Source organism: Sorex araneus, chromosome 5, assembly GCF_027595985.1.
Source record: "Sorex araneus isolate mSorAra2 chromosome 5, mSorAra2.pri, whole genome shotgun sequence".
NCBI classification, from domain to species: domain Eukaryota; kingdom Metazoa; phylum Chordata; class Mammalia; order Eulipotyphla; family Soricidae; genus Sorex; species Sorex araneus.
Window position 1 is genome coordinate 153,019,886 of NC_073306.1, and position 22,766 is coordinate 153,042,651.

Below are 22,766 nucleotides of genomic sequence, written 5' to 3' on the forward strand. Positions count from 1 at the left end.
CGCCCGCCTGGCGGTGCAGGACCTCCTCAGGCAGTGCAGTCTGGGGTCCTGCTGCTGGGGTCCGGCAGCGCCCCACCCTCGCCCCAACACAGCGGCAAGAACGGGAGCTACTCCCGGCAACACTCAGGGGCTGCCGGCGACCAGACGCTGGGCCGCGAGTGTGCCGGGCACGCCCTTCCTGGGGCCCTGATGGACCGGGCACATCACCACAAAGCAGGGGGGGCTTTGGACACAGTGACAGTCCATGTGGGAGATCTCAGTTATTTATAGGGAACCGTTGGGGGCGCTATAAAAACCAGAGAGAGAGAGAGAGAGAGAGAGAGAGAGAGAGAGAGAGAGAGAGAGAGAGGGAGAGGGAGGGAGAGGGAGGGAGAGAGAGAGGGAGAGGGAGGGAGAGAGAGAGAGAGAGAGGGGGGGGGGGGAGAGGTCTTTAATGTCACAGCCCGTCCTGCCCACGAAGATAAGGCCCATGATGCTTTATTTGAAGACACTAGTTTACAGTGTACAAACTGAACTGACTTTTCCTGGCCATTCCCAACACAAATAGGATTACGAACAGAAATTTAGAGTCCTTCCTTCCTTCCTTCCTTCCTTCCTTCCTTCCTTCCTTCCTTCCTTCCTTCCTTCCTTCCTTCCTTCCTTCCTTCCTTCCTTCCTTCCTTCCTTCCTTCCTTCCTCCCTCCCTCCCTCCCTCCCTCCCTCCCTCCCTCCCTCCCTCCATCCATCCCCCTCTCCCTCCCTCCCTCCTTCCTCCTTTCCTTCCGTCTGTCTGTGCTGGGTAAACCCGGGCCTCGATGACACGGGCAGTGCTCTATGGTGACCCCCACCCCACGCCTTCAGTTCCGCAGACTGTCTTACACTGAGTCTTGGGACGAGACCTTCCTTCTCAGTCCCAAACTTTGGAACCAGCCGAGAAATCCAAATGCCCGTGGCTCAGAACAGGGTGGTACGGATTTCTCCTCTGTAACAAGGGAACGGGCCCGCATGGGTGTGTTTGCTCAGGCCAGGACACGCGGTCAGGGTCCGACTGGACCTGGAAGAGAGGCGCTGAGGAGCAGGACCCTGCTTTGGTGAAGTGAGACCCCCCGAACACAGGCCAGCTGAAGTATTCCAGCTTTACAAAGTATCTGGGATTTTGTCTACCTGACAAATATTTTTTTAGTATTGTGACTTAATTCTTTTACTAGACTTTTAGTTCTTCTTCCTATTGATGTTAAGTACCGGGTTATAATTTGTACACTTTGTTCATCACGATCTTCTTAGTTAATATCATGTCTTCAAGTAAAATAAAGGTTGTTTCCAGCAGAATAGTTTCATCATCTCATACCTACTATTTTTTTTTTTGAGGCAGGTTGGATTTTTGTTTGGGGTCAGGGGAGGGGGCCACGCCCAGTGGTGCTCAGGGTTTGCTCCTGACTCAGTGCTCAGAGCTCGGCGAACCATATGAGGTGTTAGGGGTGGAATCCAGGGCAGCCAACTGCAAGGCAAGTGCTCTCATCTTTGTTCTTTGTGCTACTGGGGTTACATATTCTCCAATATATTAAAAAACTCCATAATACAACACTGTTGTTATGCTTCTGTTATTAAACAGCTCCATATCTTTGTTTTTATTTATTTATTTTTTTGGCTTTTTGGCTCACACCCGGCGATGCTCAGGGGTTACTCCTGGCTTTGCACTCAGGAATTACTCCCAGCGGTGATTGGGGGACCATATGGGATGCCGGGGATCGAACCCAGGTCGGCCGCGTGCAAGGCAAACGCCCTACCCGCTGTGCTATTGCTCCGGCCCCAAGCTTCATGTCATTAAAAAGAATTTAAAGATGACCTCAGAGGTAAGACAGGGAGGAAGACCTGACACGAGGTGAGCCCATGTGACCCCCCATGTGACCCAAGGTCACTCCCGAGCACTTACAGGAATTACCCCGAGCACCAAAACCTGCTCCTCCACCCCCAAAAGAAATTAGAGAATGGAAGAGTGTGGTCTTTTATATTTATAATGCATTATCATTTTTTTCTTCTTTAGAGGTAAATTTAGATCTGGTGTAATCCCCGTTCGGGTTGAATAAACTCTATTAACATTTATCACCAGGCAGGCTAACTGGTGAAAAAAATCTCTACACTTTCATCTATCTGAAAGCATGTTAATTTCACTCGCATTATTTGTGGGCACTTCACTGGATTTAGAGTTTGGAGCTGACTGGGCTCTCGTCCCTACCCTTATTACTCTCTGGCTTTCAGAAGAAAATGGGACTGAAAGATGATGAGAAGACAACTGTCTTTACTATTCATGAGAAGCTAAGTATGTTTTGTCTGAAGTTTGTCTTTCTTACATGCTGACAGCTTTAATGTGGTTTTGTTTTATTTCTATTCCGTTTCCTATGAAGGGTTGTTGTTTTTATTCTGCTGGGACCCCACTGAGCTTCTTAAGTATATGTATTGCTGTCCACCTTGGGGGGGCTTTAAACCACTATCATTCATTTTTTCCCTGTTCTGTTTTAATTCTCTTCTCATTTATGGGCTATAAATATGTGATTATCAAGTCACTTGATTTTTTTTTTTTTGCTTTTTGGGGTCACACCCGGCAATGCACAGGGGTTACTCCTGGCTCTGCACTCAGGAATTACTCCTGGCAGTGCTCAGGGGACCATATGGGATGCTGGGATTCGAACCTGGGTTGGCCACGTGCAAGGCAAACGCCCTACCTGCTGTGCTATTGCTCCAGCCCCTCACTTGATATTTAATTCAGTGCAGTGATGGCATCTTTATTCTTATTTTTATATTACTCATTTCTTTTGGTTTTGAGGCCACACCCAGCGGTGCTCAGGGGTTACTCCTGATTCTGTGCTCAGGGATCACCCCTCGTGGGTTCAGGGGATCATTTGAAATGCTAGGGATAAAGCCTGGATTGGCCGTGTGCAAGGCAAGTGCACTATCTGGACTATCACTCTGGACCCTTATTTATTTTGGAGTTTGGGCCACACGCAGTAATGCTCAGGGCTTATTCCTGGCTCTGAGCTCAGGGATCACTCCTGGCAGAGTTCAGGGACCATATATGATGCTGGGGATCAAACCCATGTCGGCAGCATTAAAGGTAAGTGTATTTCTCCAGCCCTTCTCTTCATTTTAAAATATTTCTCTGGAGCCAGGAATATAACTCAATGGTAGAACACTTGCCTTCCATTATGATACCCTGGGTTTGATTGTTGGCACTAAACCACAACCAACTCAAAAAATAAACAACAACAACAACAAAAACCTTCATTTTCTTCATTCTCTGGGTAAAAAGCTTCTATTGATCTGACCCCCGTTACTAACTTCGTATTAACGGTCTCCACCTCACTGTTTGTTTGCCCAATGCACTCTTCTTTTCCCACTGTTTTCACTGCTCTGTTGAAATTCCTGTTTGCTCATCACTCTAACAGTATTTTCCTTTATATCCTTGACACCCCTCATGCTGATGAGTGTAACTACTCCAGTGGCGTGTAACTTGGACAAGTCACATCATCTCTTCATTCCTTAGCTTCCTTTATTTGTAAAGTGGGGTACCTAAGCTTTAGCCCACCTAATGAGGATGAAATGGATTACTTTTTAAATGTCTTTATCTGGGGCCGGACTGATAGTACAGCGGGTAGAGCATTTTCCTTGCATGCAGCCAACCTGGGTTCAATCCCCGGCATCCCATATGGTCCTCCTGAGTACCGCCAGGAATAATTCCTGAGCGCAGAGCCAGGAATAACTCCTGAGCATTGCTGCTGTGACCCAAAAAGCAATAAATACATGTCTTTATCACACTGCACATTCAATAAATATTTATCACCATCATCGTCATCGTCATCATTATTCTATGGGGAATTTCCCTCTCTGACCCCATTCCACCGGCCCCAGATTCCTTCACATGCCGAGGAGCTGACCCCATCCTGCTGTCCCTCTCGGACTCTGCACAGCCAACTCTCCGGAAGCAGCTTCTCAGATCAACAGCTAAGGCACCACCTCTCACATCTACCACGTCCAAAGCAATCATGCTCCAACCATGCAACCACGTTCCTCCAGGGACCCCAGTGATCCCATCCTGAAGCCCCTGACCCCAGCCCCCTTTCCGTCCTTCCCCGTCACCGCCAAGCCTGCCTGCTCCCATGAGCTTCCACGCCAGCAGCCTGAAGCTGTCACCTCCTTATTTTCTTTCGTCGTCAGGTACCCTGGGCTTGCCCATAGAGCCACGTGGGCAGGCAGATTAGATGCCAGGATCCCCTGGCCCCTGGCTCATGATGAGAGCATGGAGTCCTGGGTGTAGGCTTCCGGGAGGCATACTTCCATCACTTCCCCTTACCGGGATACCCGCATGATTACTGAGGTGTTTTGCTTCCATCTGGGTCCCACAGTGAGAGGCACTGCGGGGCAGACGGGAACTCCGGCCACACTCGGGGACGGAGCCACCCGCTGCCCTCAGCGAGGAGCCATGGTCCTCTAGCCCCTCGGGACCTGGCCCAGCCAACAAAACATCCGTTGACCTCTGAACCAAATGGCCAATATTTGGGAAATATTTGTTATAGCAGTAAATGCTGAGCCCTAGAGGTGATACAAATGGCACATGTCTAGGGTGACAAAGTTCCCACAGGTGCCCTAGTTAAAGAGCATTTGGAAGAAAAGAACAGAAGCTTTGGGTCAGTCCAGATCCAAGGCCAGGGGTCCCACACCTGACTGTGCCACGGGGCCCGCACATTGCAAGGAGGCCTAGGACCCCCCCATACAAGACAAGTATCTGGCCATCTGCGCTACCTCTCAGGCATTAGGGCTAAGTGTCGAGTGGGTTTATGAATCTCATTGAGTTGCAGGTTCTTTTTCAGTTGGGATTTTTTTTTTTCCGCTTTCTGGGTCACACCCAGCAATACTCAGAGGTTCCTCCTGGCTTTGCACTCCTGCCGGTGCTCAAGGGACCATATGGGATGCTTGGAATCCAACCCGGGATGGCCACGTGCAAGGCAAACGCCCTACCCACTGTACTGTCTCTCCGGCCCCTTTTTTTTGCTTGTTTTGAACACAGTGTCTCACCCAAGCAAATCCTGCTCTGTCCCCTGTGCTAGGTGCCAGGTTCTGAATTCCGGACTCCCACTCTAAGAAGAGGCTGGTCGGGAGACATGTGACAACGGAACAGGACCCGTATGTAAATTCCTCAGCTGTGCTGAAGACATTCAGAATCTGCTTCTTCTCCACGGAGGACACAAGGGGCATGAGAGAGACTGAGCACGGAAGAGTGAGCAATCCCTTCCAGACCTGAGTCCTCCAGCCGGGGCCCGGGAGCTGCTTGCTCTCCCCTACCTCTCCTCCTCGTCACTGCTGCTTCCTTCCTCCGCTACCAACTCCGCTTGCTCTTCTTCGCTGCGCAGTTTCTCGGGAGGTCGGCTCAGCGTCAAGCCTGGGTCCTAAGGGAAAACCCAGCCGCACACTCGAGTAAGCACAGGGCCCTGTTCTGCGGGGCCTGGCCAAACCGTGGCAGGAGGGAGAGGCCGAGGGCCCTCTCTGACGGAAGCTCAGCAGACAGCCTGGAGGGTGACCTGTCTGCAGCCTGCCCACGCTGCCAGCCTTCGACACGGCTCCCGGCTGGCCAGGTGACCAGCACGATGAAGGAAGCCAGTTACGGGGAGACACGTAAGTCACGTGTCCCGGGACCCACCACAGAGCCCCGGGAAAGGGTCCACGTGTAAGCAAATGCTCTCGGCAAGCTGACCCTGGGGTTGGGCCCGTACCCACCTCCCGGTAACCAACAGACCGTGTGAGGCCTGATCCCCAGGGTTGGCGGGTGTAGGTGTGAGCAGCTGGGAGGACAATTGTGCCCATTTTACAGATGGCTCCTTGTTACCCAGGATCAGAAACTGCAGACTGGAGGAACAGAAACACAGAAAAGGGGGTGGACGGGAGAGAATATAAAGCTGAGACAGTGGGGGCGACAGAGCTTCCTATTCATCTCTTATCATTCTCCCCTTTCCCCAAAGATTAAAGACTAAAAAGTCCTTCTCGTTTTCAGTTTTCTAGTTGTTATGGTAACTGCTATCACAGGAAAAAGATTTTTTTTTTTTTTTGGTTTTGTTTTGGGACCACAGCCCGGCGTGCCCAGGGCTTCCTCCTGGCTCTGCACTCAGGGAGCAGCCCTGGAGGGGCTTGAGGGACCATGTGGGGTGCCGGGGATCAAACCCGGGTAGGTGTTGTGCAAGGTAAGCGCCCTACCTGCCGCACTATGCTGGGAAACTTATTTTTTGATTTTGTTTGTTTGTTTGTTTGGGGGCCACACTCATCAGTGCTCGAGGTTACTCCTGACTACAATCAGGAATTGCTCCTGGCAGTGCTCAGGGATGCCAGGGAGGAAACCTGGGTTTGGCCACGTGTAAGCAAATGCCATGCCCACTCTACTGTCCCTTCAACCCCCGGAAATTCTTTATGAAGAAGATTAGGAGCCAATGCTTCAGCTGGTGAATTTCATTTTAATCGCAACCTGGGTTTTCTGCTGAGTTCGAATCTTTGAGACAGTCCTTCCCTTTCTGGCCCAAGCTTCACCGACCTGGGTCCGATCCCTGGCACTCCTGATAGCCTCCGCCCGAGCCCTGCCGGGAGTGATCCCTGAGTGCAGAGCCAGGGGGAATCCCTGAGCGCCCGCGGGGATGGACCCAAAATAAAGAAACAAGAACCGAACTGAAAGAAACAGGACCTCAGCGATGTCTGGTGGAAGGCCAGACCCCATTTTGTGTCGCAGGGTCACGAGTTGACAGCCTCGTAAGAAAAACATGCCAGATCCCCAGGCATGGACATCAAGACCTGGACATCTGACTGCAGATGACAGGGAGGGTTCGAGGAAACGTAAGATGTGGGAACCATGTCTTTTTTTATTTATTGATCATTATTATTACTATTATTATTTTGGCTTTTTGGGTCACACCGGTGATGCTCAAGGATTACTCCTGGCTCACACCCTCAGGAATTACTCCTGGCGGTGCTCGGGGGACCCTACAGGATGCCGGGGGTTGAACTCCCAGCTCACTCCCCTTCCGCCAGCTCCTCCGAAGCTGGTCATTTCAAACCCTTCCCCACGGGCTGGGGCGACAGTACAGCGGGTCGGGCATTTGCCTTGCAGGCAGTCGACCCAGATTTGATTCTGGATTTGATCCCTGATGCACAGGGGTTACTCCTTGCTCTGCACTCGGGATTATTCCTGGCGGTGCTGGGGGGACCATATGGGATGCTGGGGATTGAACCCGGGTCGGCCGCGTGCAAGGCCCCTGAAAGGCCTTTTCAAGGCTTCTCCACCTTGGGGAAGGCCGCACTCTCCCTTGAGTGAGCTAGTCTCTCTCTTCCCCTTCACAACCTCCAAATAAAATCTGTTTTGCCTCACTGCTGATCTACTCCTGAAATTCTTTTTTTTAATTAATTTATTCTTTTATGAATCACCATGTGGAAAGTTACAAAACTTTCAGGCTTAAGTCTCAGTCATACAATGCTCGAACACCCGTCCCTTCACCAGTGCACACATTCCACCACCAAGAACCACAGTATACCTCCCACCCCCATAATTCTTTTCTTCGGGGTGAGATAAGAACCCCCAAAACCCTGGGTCAGGCCTGGGACTGGCCTCTCCTTTCCTGCGAAGAGCAAATCCTTGCCCCGGCCTGAGCCCGTGGCTCCCCGAGAAATCGGGTGGTAGGGATTGATTCCCTGCCTGGAAAACCAAGGGGACTTCAGGTGGGGAGGTGGGGTGAGGGGGTGGGGGCTCAGGCCTGGGCTGAACAGGGCTCATCGCAGACTCTACCAGTCTAGTCTTGCAGTGGGACCCGGGGGGCAGAGGCGGATGGGGAGAAAGTGACTGTCTCTCTCCTCCCTGCTTCACACAAGCTACCAGTGGAGCCCACTGACATCAACCCATAAAAGCAAAAGAAAAAAACAAAAAACAAAAAAACAAAAAACCCCACACCAACTCCCAGAACCATAAAACCCTGGTCCGCATTAGGTCTTCAGCGCTCACCTTGCGGGCATTCACCTCTTTGGATTGGTTCTATTTTAAAGAAGCGCCCACACCCAGAGGTCTCCTGAAGGGAATACTCCCAGTCACGCTCAGGCTCGGCGGCCAGTGTTTCAGAGGCGGCATTATGCACCTCTGAAAATAGAACACCCGGAGCAGGGGCCTGCCGAGAGGGTTGCGGGCGGTAATCAAGCGTCCTTTCCGGGAAGCTGCGGTTCTGAGAGTGTCCCCTCATGCTCCTCATGCTTTTCCCTGGCCCCTCACCTGCACCCCTGGTGCGGAGGGCTGGCGTTCTCACTAAGAAAGCCTACAGATAGGAGTGCCTACTTCCCATTGCGCCTCCGAGCATGGTGACCTGTCTGAAACAAGACTGCATTTTAAGGCACGAGCTGCATGCACAGAGTTCTGGAGAGTGACCTACAGGAATGGGGCAGGGGTCTGCAATGCTAGGACTGAATGGGACCACCCCCAGAGCTGTGCAGGGCTGACTCCTGTCTCAGCACTCAGGAGGACCAACCAGGGTGCGGGGACTGAACCTGGGCTGGCCACGGGCCAGCCACGCGCCCCTCCTGCTGCGCTGTCTCATACAAGGCCCCCAAATCTATTCACCCAAATAGTCAAGAGTCAAGGCAGATAACCCCTGAACCGTGCAGGGAGCTCTGACTCAGGGTCACCAGCAGAGAATATGCCTAGAACTTTCCAGAGTGCGACCCTCGACGATGCCGCACACAGTCTATGTCCTCCCCCACACTTGGTCACACTTGGTCATCAGTTACACGCAGCAGCGCATCCTTGCTCTGACCCAAGGCTCCCGGCTCAGAATCTCACCTTCCTGCACAGTGCTTGGACGAGCTGAGCAAAAACCTGAATATTGGAGAAAGACAGTGTGAGCTTGGAGATGTCGCAGATGCCCGGGTCCCGAGAGCCCGGCACCCCCTGAGCCCAGCTCCTCCTGCAGAGGGCACGGCCCGCGGCTGGACTTGAGGCGGAGCATGAAAGTTCTATGTGTTTGTCAGGGGGGCCGCCAAGACCAGGGGCAGGAGAGGTGGGAGGGGCTGGGGAGGCGTCCTGGGGTCCTCTGCTAGGGTGGGGCTGAGGGTGGGTGGGTTGGGGGCTGTCCTGGGGGTCCCTCTGCAGAGGTGGGGGTTGGAGGGTGTGGTATGAGGTTTGCTCGACCCAACAGCAACTGGCTGATGAAACAACAGCATTCCTGGAACAGAGATGACAGAGCCCCCGCACGGAGGACAGGACCGACGCCCCACCTGGGGCAGGAGGCCCCCGGCTACATTCCCTGCCTCCCCACCACTGACCCCTACAGATAACGGGAGCCATATTAGGCGCACCAGCCCCACTAGTCTTGGTTCCCTTTTCCTGCCCAAGACAACTTAGAAATGTCCCCCAGTCTCGACCAGGGCGCGGCTCGAACCCAGCCTCACCTGAGATTCATAGAGTTGGACTGGGAGCGCACCCCAATAAACTTCCCCTACTCCCTTCACTGTGTCTGTGTCAGCTGAGGTCATGGATCTCTCGGGTGGGGTGGGCGTCCTGGAGTCCCTGTGCGGGGGTGGGTTGGGTGTCCTGGGGTCCCTGTGCGGGGTGGGGTGGGTGTCCTGGGGTCCCTGTGCTGGGTGGGGTGGCTGCCCTGGGGTCCGTCTGCACTGCCGTGCCCCCTCCCGGCACCCACAGGAGTAATGGGGCTGTCCTGGCAATCTTCCTGAGTCTGCGTGTGAGCGGAGGAAAGACGGGGGTCCCGGCTCAGCCCAGCGGACACAAAGACCACCGGGCCTGTTTGACTGGGAGTCCTCGGCACACAGGGTTCTCACAGCAAGAGTGGGGGCTGCCTCTGGCCCTGACCTGCAAGCCCCTCGACCTCTGTCTTCTGTTTTCTCTTCTGCAGAATGGTCCCCTGGGGAGGGTGCAACCCCCCAGGGGAGTTGTAGGAGGACACAAGGCTCTGTAAGGACCAGGGCCTGCCTTCGGCGTTAGTGAGTAATGCTGACCATATCCAACTCCAAAAACAGTACCCGGGGCTTCATTTGGGCTCTGTGCACACGCGGGCTCGGAAGACGGGCGTTATGGCAGAGAGGCTGCGTGTCTGAGGACGCCAGAAATGGGGGGACGGGGCAGAAGGATGGCTGGGGCAGAGCGGGCGGATTCCCACAGCTCTGCAGTTTGCCCACCCGGACTCTGAGGCAGGGACAGGGTGACAGTGTAATAGACACAAAACTGAGGCTGGTGAATATTTAAGTGTGTGTGTGTGTGTGTGTGTGTGTGTGTGTGTGTGTGTGTGTGTGTGTGTGTGTGTGTGTGTGTATTTGGGCCATACCTAGCCGTGCTCGGGGCTTAGTCCTGGCTCTGCCATTGGAGGGACTCATGGACCCTGTGAGGTGGCAGGGATTGAACCCTGGCTGGCCACAAGCAAGGCAAAGCCTTACCCACTGTCCGCTCTCCTGCCCTGGGAGAGGGATGGTCTTTAAAGGCTCTGTCTGGGCAGGTGAGGGGAGAGGGAGCAGAAACCATCCAAGCCCCGAGGGAGGGGTGTTATTTCTACCACTGGCTTCGTGGGACGCTTGAGAACTCTGAGCCATGTTTTCTGTCAAGCGTCGCCTCAGACAGACAGAATCAAACAACAGCAAATCCTTGGCCTTGGGTTACAGAACTGGGATTACCAAATGGTGGGCAAGGGGGCGGGTGGAAAAGGTAGACCCCAAGTGGTTCAGGGACAGTTAGGTGAGGGTGAAGGTGTGGTGACTACACTGAAATCATAAACATGGGCCGGAGTACAGTAGGTAGAGTGCACGCAGTCAATTCAGGTTCCATCCCCAGCATCCTATATGGTCCCCCAATACCAGGAGTAATTCCTGAGCAGAGCCAGGAGTAACTTCTGAGCATTGCCAGGCATGGCCCCAAAACCACAATATAAAATCATAAAATCATAGGCATTAACTCGACTGTAGTCATGTTACCTTAACTATTATAGCACTATAGCACTGTTGTCCCATTGTTCATCAATTTGCTTGAGCGGGCACCAGTAACGTCTCCATTGTGAGACTTGTGACTGTTTTTGGCATATCGAATACACCACGGGTAGCTTGCCAGGCTCTGCTGTGCGGGTGGGATACTCTTGGTAGCTTGCTGGGCTCTCCGAGATGGATGGAAGAATCAAACCTGGATCCACCTCATGCAAGGCAAACGCCCTACCTGCTGTGCTATCGCTCCAGCCCACTAACCATCAGAGGCCCTACAAAACCCCGCAGTCCAACGGGGTCGGCTCCAAATGCACCCCAGAACTGAGCTGATGGGGTGGCCCCAAAACAACACCACAAAGGTAAATACAGACTTCCAGGTAATAATTAAGTGGAAAGTGAAGTGGGTTTCCCCCAATACTGCGTCTGCGTGCTGACCTGGAAGACCGGATCTCACTGGGAAGCAGGTTTGGGTAGCGGGACTTGGCTGAGGAGCTCTGACAGCCGTCCATATGGTCCCCCGAGCACTGCCAGGAGTAATTCCTGAGAGTAGAGCCAGGAGTAACCCCTGAGCAGCGCTGGGTGTGACCAAAAAAGAAAAAAAGGACTAGAGCAACTGTGTCCACATAAATGAGCTCGAGACAGACTCGGGGCAAACGGCCATGAGTGTTTGCCCAAAGGCAAGACTGCAGGGCTATATTGGCGGCCACAGAAGGCCCCGGGCCAGAGGCCACAGCCACCAGCGAGGGGAGAGAAGGGGGAAACCTGGGACCTCCCAGCAGCCCCCCAACCATAAGACAGAAAGCTCCTGCACTCCGAGCCCCCCAAAGTGCTGGGAGGAACAGGAAACAGGTTCTGGGGAGGTAAGATTGGGGGTAGGACAATGTGAGAGAGCACTGGGCGACGGAGCTTTAGTGTGAGAATAGCTCTGGAGGGAGGAGCAAGGTGGGGGAGACAGCATGTGTGTGTGTATGGGGGGGTGGCTGTGCTTCCTGCTGGTCAGTCCTCCTCCCCCTCAGAGTCCCCCATTCGCCACCTGCTGCTCTCAGAGGCAGGGAGAGATGGAGCTCTCGGCCTTGTTCTTTTTCAAGCCACAAAGGGTAATGACACGGAACTCTATTTTCCTGGCGGTTTTTGCAAACGGATTTTCCTTGGGCCAAGCATCTGGGCGACCACAAAAGGGTGGAGATGCGAGTCCCTGAATGTCTCACCCGTGCCACCAGAGACGCCACAGGGCTGTGGCCGAGAAGGCAAACAGCCTTAATTCAAGCGGAAGGAGCTGGAGGTTACCTGGGTCGAGCCGGTGCCGCAGTGCTGGGCGTCGGCTTCCCTTTCCTCACCTCGAAGGGACTGTATCTGCTTCTGCTGGATCAGTTCTTCCAGTCGTAAAACCTAACACAGAAGAAAACAGCCACTTGACTATGAAACCAAGGCCAATAGGAAGTCTGCGTCTAGGGGCCCTGGGGAGGGTGCCTCTTATCATTATTATTATTGTTGTTGTTGTTGTTATTATTTTAAATCTGGATGTTGGTGCTTGGGCCACGCCCGGCTGTGCTCAGGGCTTGTTCCTGGCCCTGCACTCAGGGATCACTCCTGGCGGGGCTTGGGGGGCATATGCTGGGAATCAAACCTGGGTCAGTTGCAGGTAGGGCAGATGCCACTACCTGTCTGGGCCCTGGGGACATTGCCTCTTGAGACAAATTCCAGACCTGCTTCCAGAAAGGCCACTTCTAGTTAGCTTGGCCTTCCCAGAAGAAGCGCGTGCCAGGGTGCAGTTCTGCAACTTCCCCGGATCGATCTGCACGCAGACACCTACGCCAGGTCCAGCAGAAGATGCTTGTTCCTGGTTGCCGAAGGCCACTTCCAGGGGCGGTTTCTCTGTCTTTGTTTGGGTCTTGTTTTGCTTCTGGCTTTTGGGCCATGCCCAGTTGTGCTCCGAATGACTCCTGCCACTGCTGGGAGGACACAGCTGGCACTGGGAATGGAACCTGGGCAGCCGCGTGCAAGGCAAGTGCCCACTGCTGTCCTATCCCTCCAGTCCTGGCTTTGGTCTGGGGTGACACTAGATGGTGCTTGGGGGTGACTGTGCCCGGCTCTGCTCGGGATGGCTCCTGGCTGAGCAGTGCCCGGGATTACTTCTGGCTCACGGTCCCTGGTTCTGAACCCAGGTTTCCTGAATACAGAACATGGATCCTGTCCTTTGAGATACTCTCTTTAGCCCCTGTGATGGCTCTTAACAGTCAGTGGGAACAGCGGGTGAAGAAGCGGCAGTGTGCAGACATAAGGGTGTAGGGTCATTCTGAGAAAAAGTCAGGGATGGTCCAAGACTCTTGTATCAGAAGGATAACAGGGTGGGTCTCACACACCCACGGGACGGCTCCCCAAACTCTACAGAGCATAACTGTCCAGAGCCCTGGGGATTTTCACTGTGGACAGAAATAAGGAGGAAGAACGGAAGGAGAAGCAGGGGAGGAAGAAAGTGGGGAATGGGCTTCTTTGTTGCACACCCCAGCTTGGAACCGAAGCATCTATAGCAGAGATTTCCCACCGAGAGCCACGCCTAGAGCACCAACACATCAAGCCCAAGGCAGCACCCGCTCACCTTTAAAATAAAGGATGCCTGTGGCAGAGAAGAAAGTGAGGGACAGTGAGAGAGTATCACGGGCAGGGCGCTTGCCTTGCACTCAGTTATCCTGATTCGACCCCTGGTACCACAAACGGTCCCCTGAACCCTGCCAGGAGTGGCCCTTGAGTGCAGAGCTGGGAATAAGCCCTGAGCACTGCCGAGTGTGGCCCCAATTTTTTTTTTTTTAATAGGCTAGGGAGGTGGTATAGTGGGCAGGGTGCTTGCTATGCACACAGCAGACCTGGGTTTGATCCCTGGCATTCCATATGGTTCTTGAACACCGCCAGGAGTGACTCCTGAGTGCAGGGCCAGGAGAACCCTTGAGCATTGCCAGGTGTGGCCTCCAAACAAAACAAAAATTAGAAAAAAGAAAATAATCCAAAGACGTGAGATGAAACAGCGTGTGTGTGTGTGTGTGTGTGTGTGTGTGTGTGTGTTGTCACCCACCACGGAATAATGAATGCACCATAATGAAGGCTGCAACCCGCTCCTCTCCCCCTCCTGGGAATAAACACTTGCTCACAGTCAGTTGTGTCATGCTTGGCCACGTCTTTAGACTTCACATCATTATATATAACATATACTCCTCCTAACTACTCAACACTATTTTGCATATGGCCCATGTGTCCTTAGAGCTACACTGGGGACAGGTCAGGGACACAAGCTTTAATGCACAAGGATTCAGGTCCGAGCCCCTCGATGCTTGGGGAGGCCTGGTGGCCACCAGGACCCTGGTCCCAGCATCCCTGAATCACGGGGCCTGAACACTGATCTGCCAGACCAAATGGGCAGAGTTTCGGGAAGTGGCCTCGGGGCCTCCTGAACACTTCTTGGGAGCCCCCCACCTCCATCACTGAAGCCAAAAAGCTCCCCCAGGAAGAGCTGAGCAATGTCCAGGGCTGAGGAGTCGCCTTCCTGGGCTCCTGAGACGGGGCAGAAGCAGGTCTCGTGTGCGAAGGAGGCCCAGGAAGCCAGGACACATAGTTACGCGTGTTTTCACTTGATTAAGCTCCAGGGTGGACCTTGTGTCCTCTCCTTCCGCTAATTCTTCCCCAAGGGACACAGTCTGGCCTTAATCTCTGGGATGAGGTGGGGGCGGGAGGGGCCAGAGCAAGCTCTGCCTTCCGGCCTCCCCGAAGCCCTCCTCCCTCTCTGCCTGCTCCCCTGCTAGGAGAGAAGCTGCGGGAGCTTCCAGGATGAAATGCACAGGCCTGGCCGGCATATTCCCAAATCCCAGTTTCCTGCCTTAGACTTGAACATAACAACTCGAGAGCCACGGTCCAGGGGAATCTGAGTCACTTCCGCATGAGAGGCAAGTGGCACAACGTAGTCTAGGGGCATGGAATGCCTTTTTTTTTTTTTTTTTTTGTGTGTGTGTGTGTGTGTGTGTGTGTGTGTGTGTGTGTGTGTGTGTGTGAGGAGGGGCTTGTCGGGCCACACCCAGAGGTGTTCAGTGGTTACCACTGGCTCTGTACTCTGGAATTACTCCTGGTAGTGCTCAGGGGACCACATGGGATGCCGGGGACCGAACCCACTGTACCCCCCTCCCTGCCCACTGTCCCTGAGCCCCAGCCCCTGTCCTTTTGTTTGTTTAATCTATTGAAAAGCACAGTGGGTAGGGCCAACCTGGGGTGGATTCCTGCCACCCTGCGTGGACCCCTGCGCCCGCCAGGAGTGATTGCTGAGTGCAGAGCCAGGAGTAAGCCCTGAGTACAGCCAGGTGTGGTTCAAAAACAAAACAAAAACAACAAATAGAGAAAGAAAAATAAAATCAGAAGGGGAAAAATAGAGCCTGGAGTTAGTCATTTCTCTCTCCTGCTCACTCCCTTGCCCCCAATCATGAAAGAGGTCCCGGAGGCAAAAGTACCTAATGGGCCAAAGAGGGGATAAAGAAGCGAGCAAGAAAACTAGAGATTTACGAGGCCTGACATCACTTAGCCCCCGAAGCCCTAGCCTGATTCCTGGGAGGTAGAAAGGCGGGCTGTGTAAGCCTCTCAGTCCGTCTCTCTGCTACTCGCAGGCCAATTTACACTCCCCCAGAGAGCTTTTTTTTTTTTTTTTTTTGCTTTTTGGGTCACACCCAGCTACGCTCAGAGGTCACTCCTGGCTCTGCACTCAGGAATTACTCCTGGCGGTGCTCGGGGGAGCTTTCTTTTTATCATTTTTTTTTTCTTTTTGGGTCACACCTGGCGTTGCACAGGAATTACTCCTGGCCCATGCACTCAGGAATTACTCCTGGCGGTGCTCAGGGGACCGTATGGGATGCTGGGAATCAAACCCTGGTTGGCCGCGTGCAAGGCAAACGCCCTACAAACTGTGCTATCACTCCAGCCCCGTCAGGGGAGCTATCTTGAGCAGCCAAAGTGATTTTCTTTCTTTCATGGATGCTGCATCTACGGAGGTTAGGACATTCCGGAGTTCTGAACTCGGGTAAGGCGTGCAGGAGCTAAGGAGGCGCTCACTCTCCCCGCCGCGCCTCTCCCTGACTTACTTCCAGCAGAGAGTTCTGAAGCTTCGCATTCAGGGCTGCTTTCTCTTCTTCCAGTTGCTTGACTCGATTCTCTGACTTCTTCGTCACCTCCTCCAGCTTGGCTTCTACTTCCTAAACGACGATTAGATGGATTAGCCACCCGTGGCATGAAAACTAGGACAGGACTCACGGACAGACATACTGAAATAAGTTCGTCCCCAAAGGAACATAAAGACGTTGCAGAGAGGTTATATAACACAGCCAGAGAGCAGGTACCAGAAACACATGAGAAGGGTGAAGACACTGAGGGTGGTAGCCACACCCTGAGGCTGATCAGTACAGAGGTGGGGGGGAGACAGCAGGATAGATACACAATGTCACTGTCACTGTCATCCTGTAGCTCATTGATTTACTCAAGCGGGCAATGTCTCATTGTGAGACTTATTGTTACTGTTTCATTGTGAAACTTATTGTTACTGTTTTTGTCATATTGAATACGCCATGGGTAGCTTGCCAGGCTCTGCTGCAGGCGGGATACTCTTGGTAGCTTGCCAGGCTCTCCGAGAGGGGCACAGGAATTGAACTTGGGTCGGCCTCGTGCAAGGCAAATGCCCTACCCGCTGTGCTATCACTCTAGCCAACACAGTGTCAAGCGAGCAAATGAGAAGACTCATTGGCAAAAGCTTCTGTTCCCGACAACTCTAAAGCCAAGTTCGATGTGGGTACATATTAAAATCTGAATCAAGTTTCTTCTGTGGTTTTCTCGAAAGCAGCCGAAAGCACCCGGCTCGCTGGGTGGCCATCTCACCTTAGCTGAACACACAGAAGAAATCTGGATCCAGATAAGAACATTATGGAGTCCTGTGAGTGAGTGGTAGTAGCCTTTTCACTTCGCTTTTTGTTTGTTTGCTTTGGTCCACACCTGGCTATGCACAAGTCTTATTCCTGGCTCTGTGCTCAGGGATTACTCCTGGATCAGTGCTCAGGGATTACTCCTGACTGTGCTCAGGAACTACTCCTGGCTCTGTGCTCGGGGGACTATATGTGGTGCTGGGGATTGAACCTAAGTCAACCACATGCAAGGCCTGTGCCTTGTCCATGTACTATCTCTCCAGCCCCAGATTGTAGACTTTTAACATGAGCTCTTGAGCTCATTCCCCAATTCACACTCATTTGCTGCTACTTACATGGTCATCCCAGTTCAGGGCACATGGTAAAAGGGATCAAAAAGTTAAGTTCTACCATTATTCTTTCAGATGTCTAGTCTTTCCAATTTGGCTTAATTTCTACCAAAATTTTGCACGTACCTAGAGCAGTGAATGAAATATTCTCTTCATCTTAGCTGAAATTTAAGTAAATATTGTCATTTATTTATCCAACAAATATCTACTGAGTGCCTGTCATGAGCTTGATGCTATTTTGGAGGTGAAACAAAAATAGAGATTCAATCCCCAGTCACCGCTGCTCTAATTTGCATAAAAGAGACAGGTTGCAAAGTCCATAGGTCTACGTTGCTGTACACCATGCTGGACGGGGACGGTGATTCTGGCCCTTTATGGTATAACTGAAAGGAAACATGCACACCAGCTGGCTTTACCCAGTGCACTCCATCTGCTGGGAGTTTATGCAGGTCATCTCTCGGTGCTAGTGACAACTCTGTGAGCTAGGTACACCGGAAGACGCTCACACTGACAAAGAAAGGAAACTTAAAGAGGGTGAATGACTGGCCAGAAGGTCCAAAAGTGGTGATCAAAGATCAGGACTCAGGAAAGGCAGATTTCTTGGTTGTGCTTCTTCCCTGATTCCTAAGAACAAGGCACCCAAACAAACATCTGACTAATGGACTTCCCGTCTTTGCTCTGGCTAAGTGGAAGGAGTCTGTGAGCAGGAAACAGATGCTCCCCAGGGCGGGAAGCCCATTCAGTCTCCGGGCCCCAGAGTTTTACCTATTCCTGCAAGACCCAGGAAAGAAGGTTCATTCCAGCTGACCTGTAGGAATGTATGTGTACTGTGGATAGGGAAGGACGCTTGTGTCATGGGGGCTGATCAAGGGCCGAATGAAAACCTGTCATTCGTTCATTCATTCATTCATTCATTCATTCATTCAACCAATCAACCAACCAATGATCAGAGGCCAAATAGAAACTTGTCCTCTGTTCATTCACTCATTCGATCAACCAACCAACCAATCAACAAACATAACTGAACATCTACTCTACACCAAGCATAAGGCATTAGGGAGATGGTCGTTGTGTGTTGGTAATGTTTAAGAATTGGTTTTCTAAAGGAGAGAATTAACTCAAAGCATTTATGGATTTGAACCATTTGAGTGCTGTTGCAGCCTTGGTTTCCGGCTATTACAGAGACATCACTGAGTTGGGAAGAGTCACACTATTGCTCCTCAGAGCTGCTGCAGTGATAATACAGTGCGTAGGGCACTTGCCTTGCACTTGGCCGATCTGGGTTTAGTTTGTCCAGCCAACCACACCCTATGGTCCCCCGAGCCCTGCCAGAAATGATTCTTGAGCACAAAGTCAGGAGTCAGGAGTCAGCCCCGAGCACAGCCAGAGCTGTGTGGTCCCCCAAAGCAAACTAAACAAACCCAACAATTGCCTCTCAGGAACCAATATGAATTAGTTCCAAGGCTCCATTAGATGGTGAAGTGGACAAGGGAGTGGGAAAAACCTGCAGTAAGTAGGCGATCACAAGGCAGCGTTGTAAGAGGTATCGTAACTGGGGCTGAGGGTGGCATTAGCAGTGATAAAATCACTAGATCTGACAAGGAGAGCTGGCGGGAAGACTCACCTGTCAGAACTAAATAGATGTGGGGAGGGGAATTTGGGTGTGTGGTGGGGGGAGTGTTCTCCATCAGGGGAAAATTATGCATTAAATCCAAAATGGGAAAGAGGCATGGGACGAAGTATGAACTAAAGAGCTGAGGGCCAAGTTGGATAGGGGAGAGGTGTGGGATGGAGCAGGAGGTGCAAACAGGACTTAGGTCACACAGAGAGTATCGTCAAGCCTGTATAAATTGGAAATACGTGAGGAATACAATACATATGCCTTTGGAGAATTTGAAACTAAGGCTGAGTTGTCAGAAGATTCAAAAATTGAATTAGGTGCAACAGGGAAATGGGAGAAAAGAAGACCGCTTACGTCATCCATCACACGGTCTGGTCCATCAAGCATCGGTGATGCAAGTGAATCTCGGAACCAAGCAGCTCGCTGCAGAGATGGTTCTGCATCCCAGTTATTTAAATTTTTAGAATTCCAGGAGCGTGCAGCCATGTGATGCTCATACTATTTTATTTTTGATTTTTGTTGAATCACTGAGATAAACCCTTACAGACATCTTATACTATTCATAACAAGCAATACAAAATAAATTATCTAGTATCTGCCTGGTGCAGGCTTGAGTGGTGGTGGGACAATGTAATAGTGGTGGGACTGGTGTTGAAAATGGAATGTAATCAATTATTGTGAACTACTTTATGGAAGTAAAATTTAATTTTTTTTAAAAAAAGTAACAGTAATGCAACGGCCACTCAATGCCTCTACTGCAAACCACAACACCCAAAAGGAAAGAGAGAACAATAGGGAATGCCCTGCCACAGAGGCCGGGTGCGGTGGGGGGATGGGGTGGAGGTGGTAGGAGGGATACTGGGACCATTGGTGGTGGAGAATGGACACTGGTGGAGGGATGGGTACTCGATCATTGTATGACTGAAACACAATCACAAAAGTTTGTAAGTATGTAACTGTACCTCATGGTGATTCACTAATAATAATAATAATAATAATAATAAAAAGTAACAGTGATGGCTGTATGAGCTGTCTGTTTCCACTGAAAATAAGGGGAAGTTAAGACAATCCAGGGGCCAGAGCAATAGCACAGTGGGTTGGGCACTGTTGCCTTGCATGTGGCTGACCTGGATTCACTTCCTGGCACCCCATATGGTTCTGCAAGCCCTGCCAGGAGTGATCCCTGAGTGCAGAGCCAGGAGTAAGCCCTGAGCACTGCTGGGTGTAATTATATATATATATATATATATATTTACAAATAAATATAAATTTAGGTCTTTGAAGAAGCAGATTACATGGACTTGATATTTGAGTGAATGTTAAGGGAAGAGGCTCTGATCGTGTTTGTTGGGCATCCAAAAAGATATGTGTTGGGCAGAAAGAGCGCAGTGGTTAAGGAACTTAACCAGCAGCCTGGCACATGGGTAACCGAGGTTTGATCTCCAGTACTTTCTACGGTTTTCCTGAGCACAGAACCAGGAGTATCTGTGGATCCATTGTAAGGATCACAAGACACTTAGCACAAGAAGAGTCTCTTTCTGAGTCGTAAACCTGAAAGCTTTGTAACTATTCTCACGGTGATTCAACTAAAAAGAAAAATTAAAAAAAAAAAAGAAGAGTCTCTTTCTTCATTAAATCTATGATCTCTTTTTGTGGGGTTTGTTTTTTGGAGAATTTGCTTCTGAAGACAATGTACAAATTATCCTTGTGTTCCGAGTCAGTAAAGCAAATTCAAGGAACTATCAGAAACACAGACATTCCCTCAGCAAAAATTCTGATTTTTTTCACTTCACTAATTAACTTCCCATTCACGGAAACTTTTATTCAACCAAGGCTTTGTTTAACTTGCTTACTAGAGCAGACATACTATTTTACTAAGGCAGATTCACTGGAACAGCATGGTGGAGACCCCCGAGAGAAAGATTCCCAGCCTAAATCAAAAGCTAGTTCTAATTTTAAAGAGCCAAACCTAGCAGGGCACATAATCAATCACAGCGCCAGTTGCTGGCTTGACAAATGGAGCTAGTGGGGAAGACATTTTCAGAGATGGAAAAAAATTGTTTTAGCCATTTTTTGGCAATTGTAAGCTTTGTTTTAGGTATATAATAATATGGTTTGCTGTCAGAAAGCAAACAACTCTGGACTGATCACTTGGGAGAGAGAGGTTAGCAGAAAGCTTGTCGAAGTGGTGCTTAATCCAAAGTGACCTCAAGGGTTTCAACACGGAGCTGGGAAAGGTTCTTCTAACTCAGGTGCAGAGTTTGAAGATGAGAACAGGAGGAGAAAGGAGATGGATGTTTTTAAATTGTGTTTATACATTGTGTGTGTGTGTGTGTGTGTGTTGTGTTTAGCATGTCCCAGATGTGGAAGAAGTGCTTCATGGGCCACTAACTTCTAGAATGCATAAAGTACTTTCAGAAAAAGCCCTTCTCCCTGAACTTTTTTCATACTCAGGGAAAAAGGATTTTTATTGCATGCTGCTTAAGTGAAGAAAAGCCCAAAGGTAGCATGAGACCAAGACCCACACTTTTCTGCTTCCGTGTCTAGACTCTCCATATCTAGTCTGTCCATCAGCTATGGTCATTTAGGGAAAGAGACACGTGAAGGTTCTGCTGTGATGGGAAGACCCAGCAAGCAACCCCCCAAATTACCAGCGATTTCCGCTGGAATAGCTGGGGCAGGGGTGTGCCACACCCGGCAGTGCTCAGGGCTTAGCCCTGGCCTGGGCTCCAGGCAGGGCTCTAGGGACCACTTGGGTGCTGGGCATTTCCACTGGGAGTCCTTAATAAAAGGCAAGTGCCTTAGGCCTGAACTATCCCTCCTGCCACACCACCAAGAATCTTAAGTGACACAAACAAGACGTGTAGGGCAGCATCAGCCAGCACCGCCGAGGACTGCTCAATAAACTGTTCCACCCACTCAGGCCATCCGGCCAAGGGCTGACCCGAGAATACTCTGTCCCTCAGGACTAAGTGGTACTCTCCTCTAGCGCTTCAGAGGAAGAAGGCAGATGGGCCTTCTGAGTCTACCCCAGCACGTCCCCTAGAGCGGCCAGGTGAAGGGGAGTGTTCAGGACACACTGCTCTCAAGGACTCAAAGGGACAGCGCTGTCTTCTCTGCTGGGCGGGACACAGTGTCTGCTGGCCCTGAATCAGGAGCTTTTCAAAGGTTTACCTTTCCCTAATCTGTATGGCCTAGTCTATGTAGTGTATATTCACAGCTCATAGAATGACCAAAATTTTTATAATAAAGAAAAAATAGGGGGGCTAAAGCAATAGCATGGCGGGTAGGGCATTTGCCTTGCACGCGGTCAACCTGGGTTCAATTCCCAGCACCCCATATGGTCCCCTAAGCACCGCCAGGAGTAATTCCTGAGTGCAGAGCCAGGAGCAGCCCCTATGCATTGTCAGGTGTGACCCAAAAAGCAAAAAAAAAAAAAAAAGAGTAGGATAATATTATTTATGTTTGCATGATTCATGTAGCGCTGTAGCACTGTCATCCTGTTGTTCATCGATTTGCTCGAGTGGACAGTAATGTCTCCATTGTGAGACTTGTTGTTACTGTTTTTGGCATATCAAATACGCCCCGGGTAGCTTGCCAGGTTCTGCCATGCAGGCGGGATACTCTCGGTAGCTTGCTGGGCTCTCTGAGAGGGACGGAGGAATCGAACCCGGGTTGGCTGAGTGCAAGGCAAGTGCCCTACCCTCTGTGCTATCGCTCCAGTCCTGCATGATTCATACCAGATGAACTCACAGTCCCTGTGACAGCTGCAGTGGGATTTCCATGTTCGGAGTCAGGGTTGGCTGATAGGTTACCACAATAACAGGCCCCTGTGGAGAGTGACCACCCTCCTGTCCACTGTGGCTCTGGGTGACAGGTTACCATGGTAATTGGCCC

At 51.2% G+C, this 22,766-nt stretch overlaps 1 protein-coding gene across 1 annotated transcript in view; it reads right to left on the minus strand.

Moving 5' to 3' along the window:
• The window catches only part of FAM184B (family with sequence similarity 184 member B), an 85,913-nt gene that overhangs the window by 17,003 nt on the left and 46,144 nt on the right, over positions 1-22,766 (minus strand). Inside the window, exons 6-8 of the mRNA XM_055140463.1 lie at positions 16,089-16,199; positions 12,262-12,363; positions 5,317-5,420 (exon numbers count right to left, since the gene is read on the minus strand). Of these exons, the coding sequence (XP_054996438.1) occupies positions 5,317-5,420; positions 12,262-12,363; positions 16,089-16,199 (317 nt within the window). The remainder of the gene's footprint in view (positions 1-5,316; positions 5,421-12,261; positions 12,364-16,088; positions 16,200-22,766) is intronic.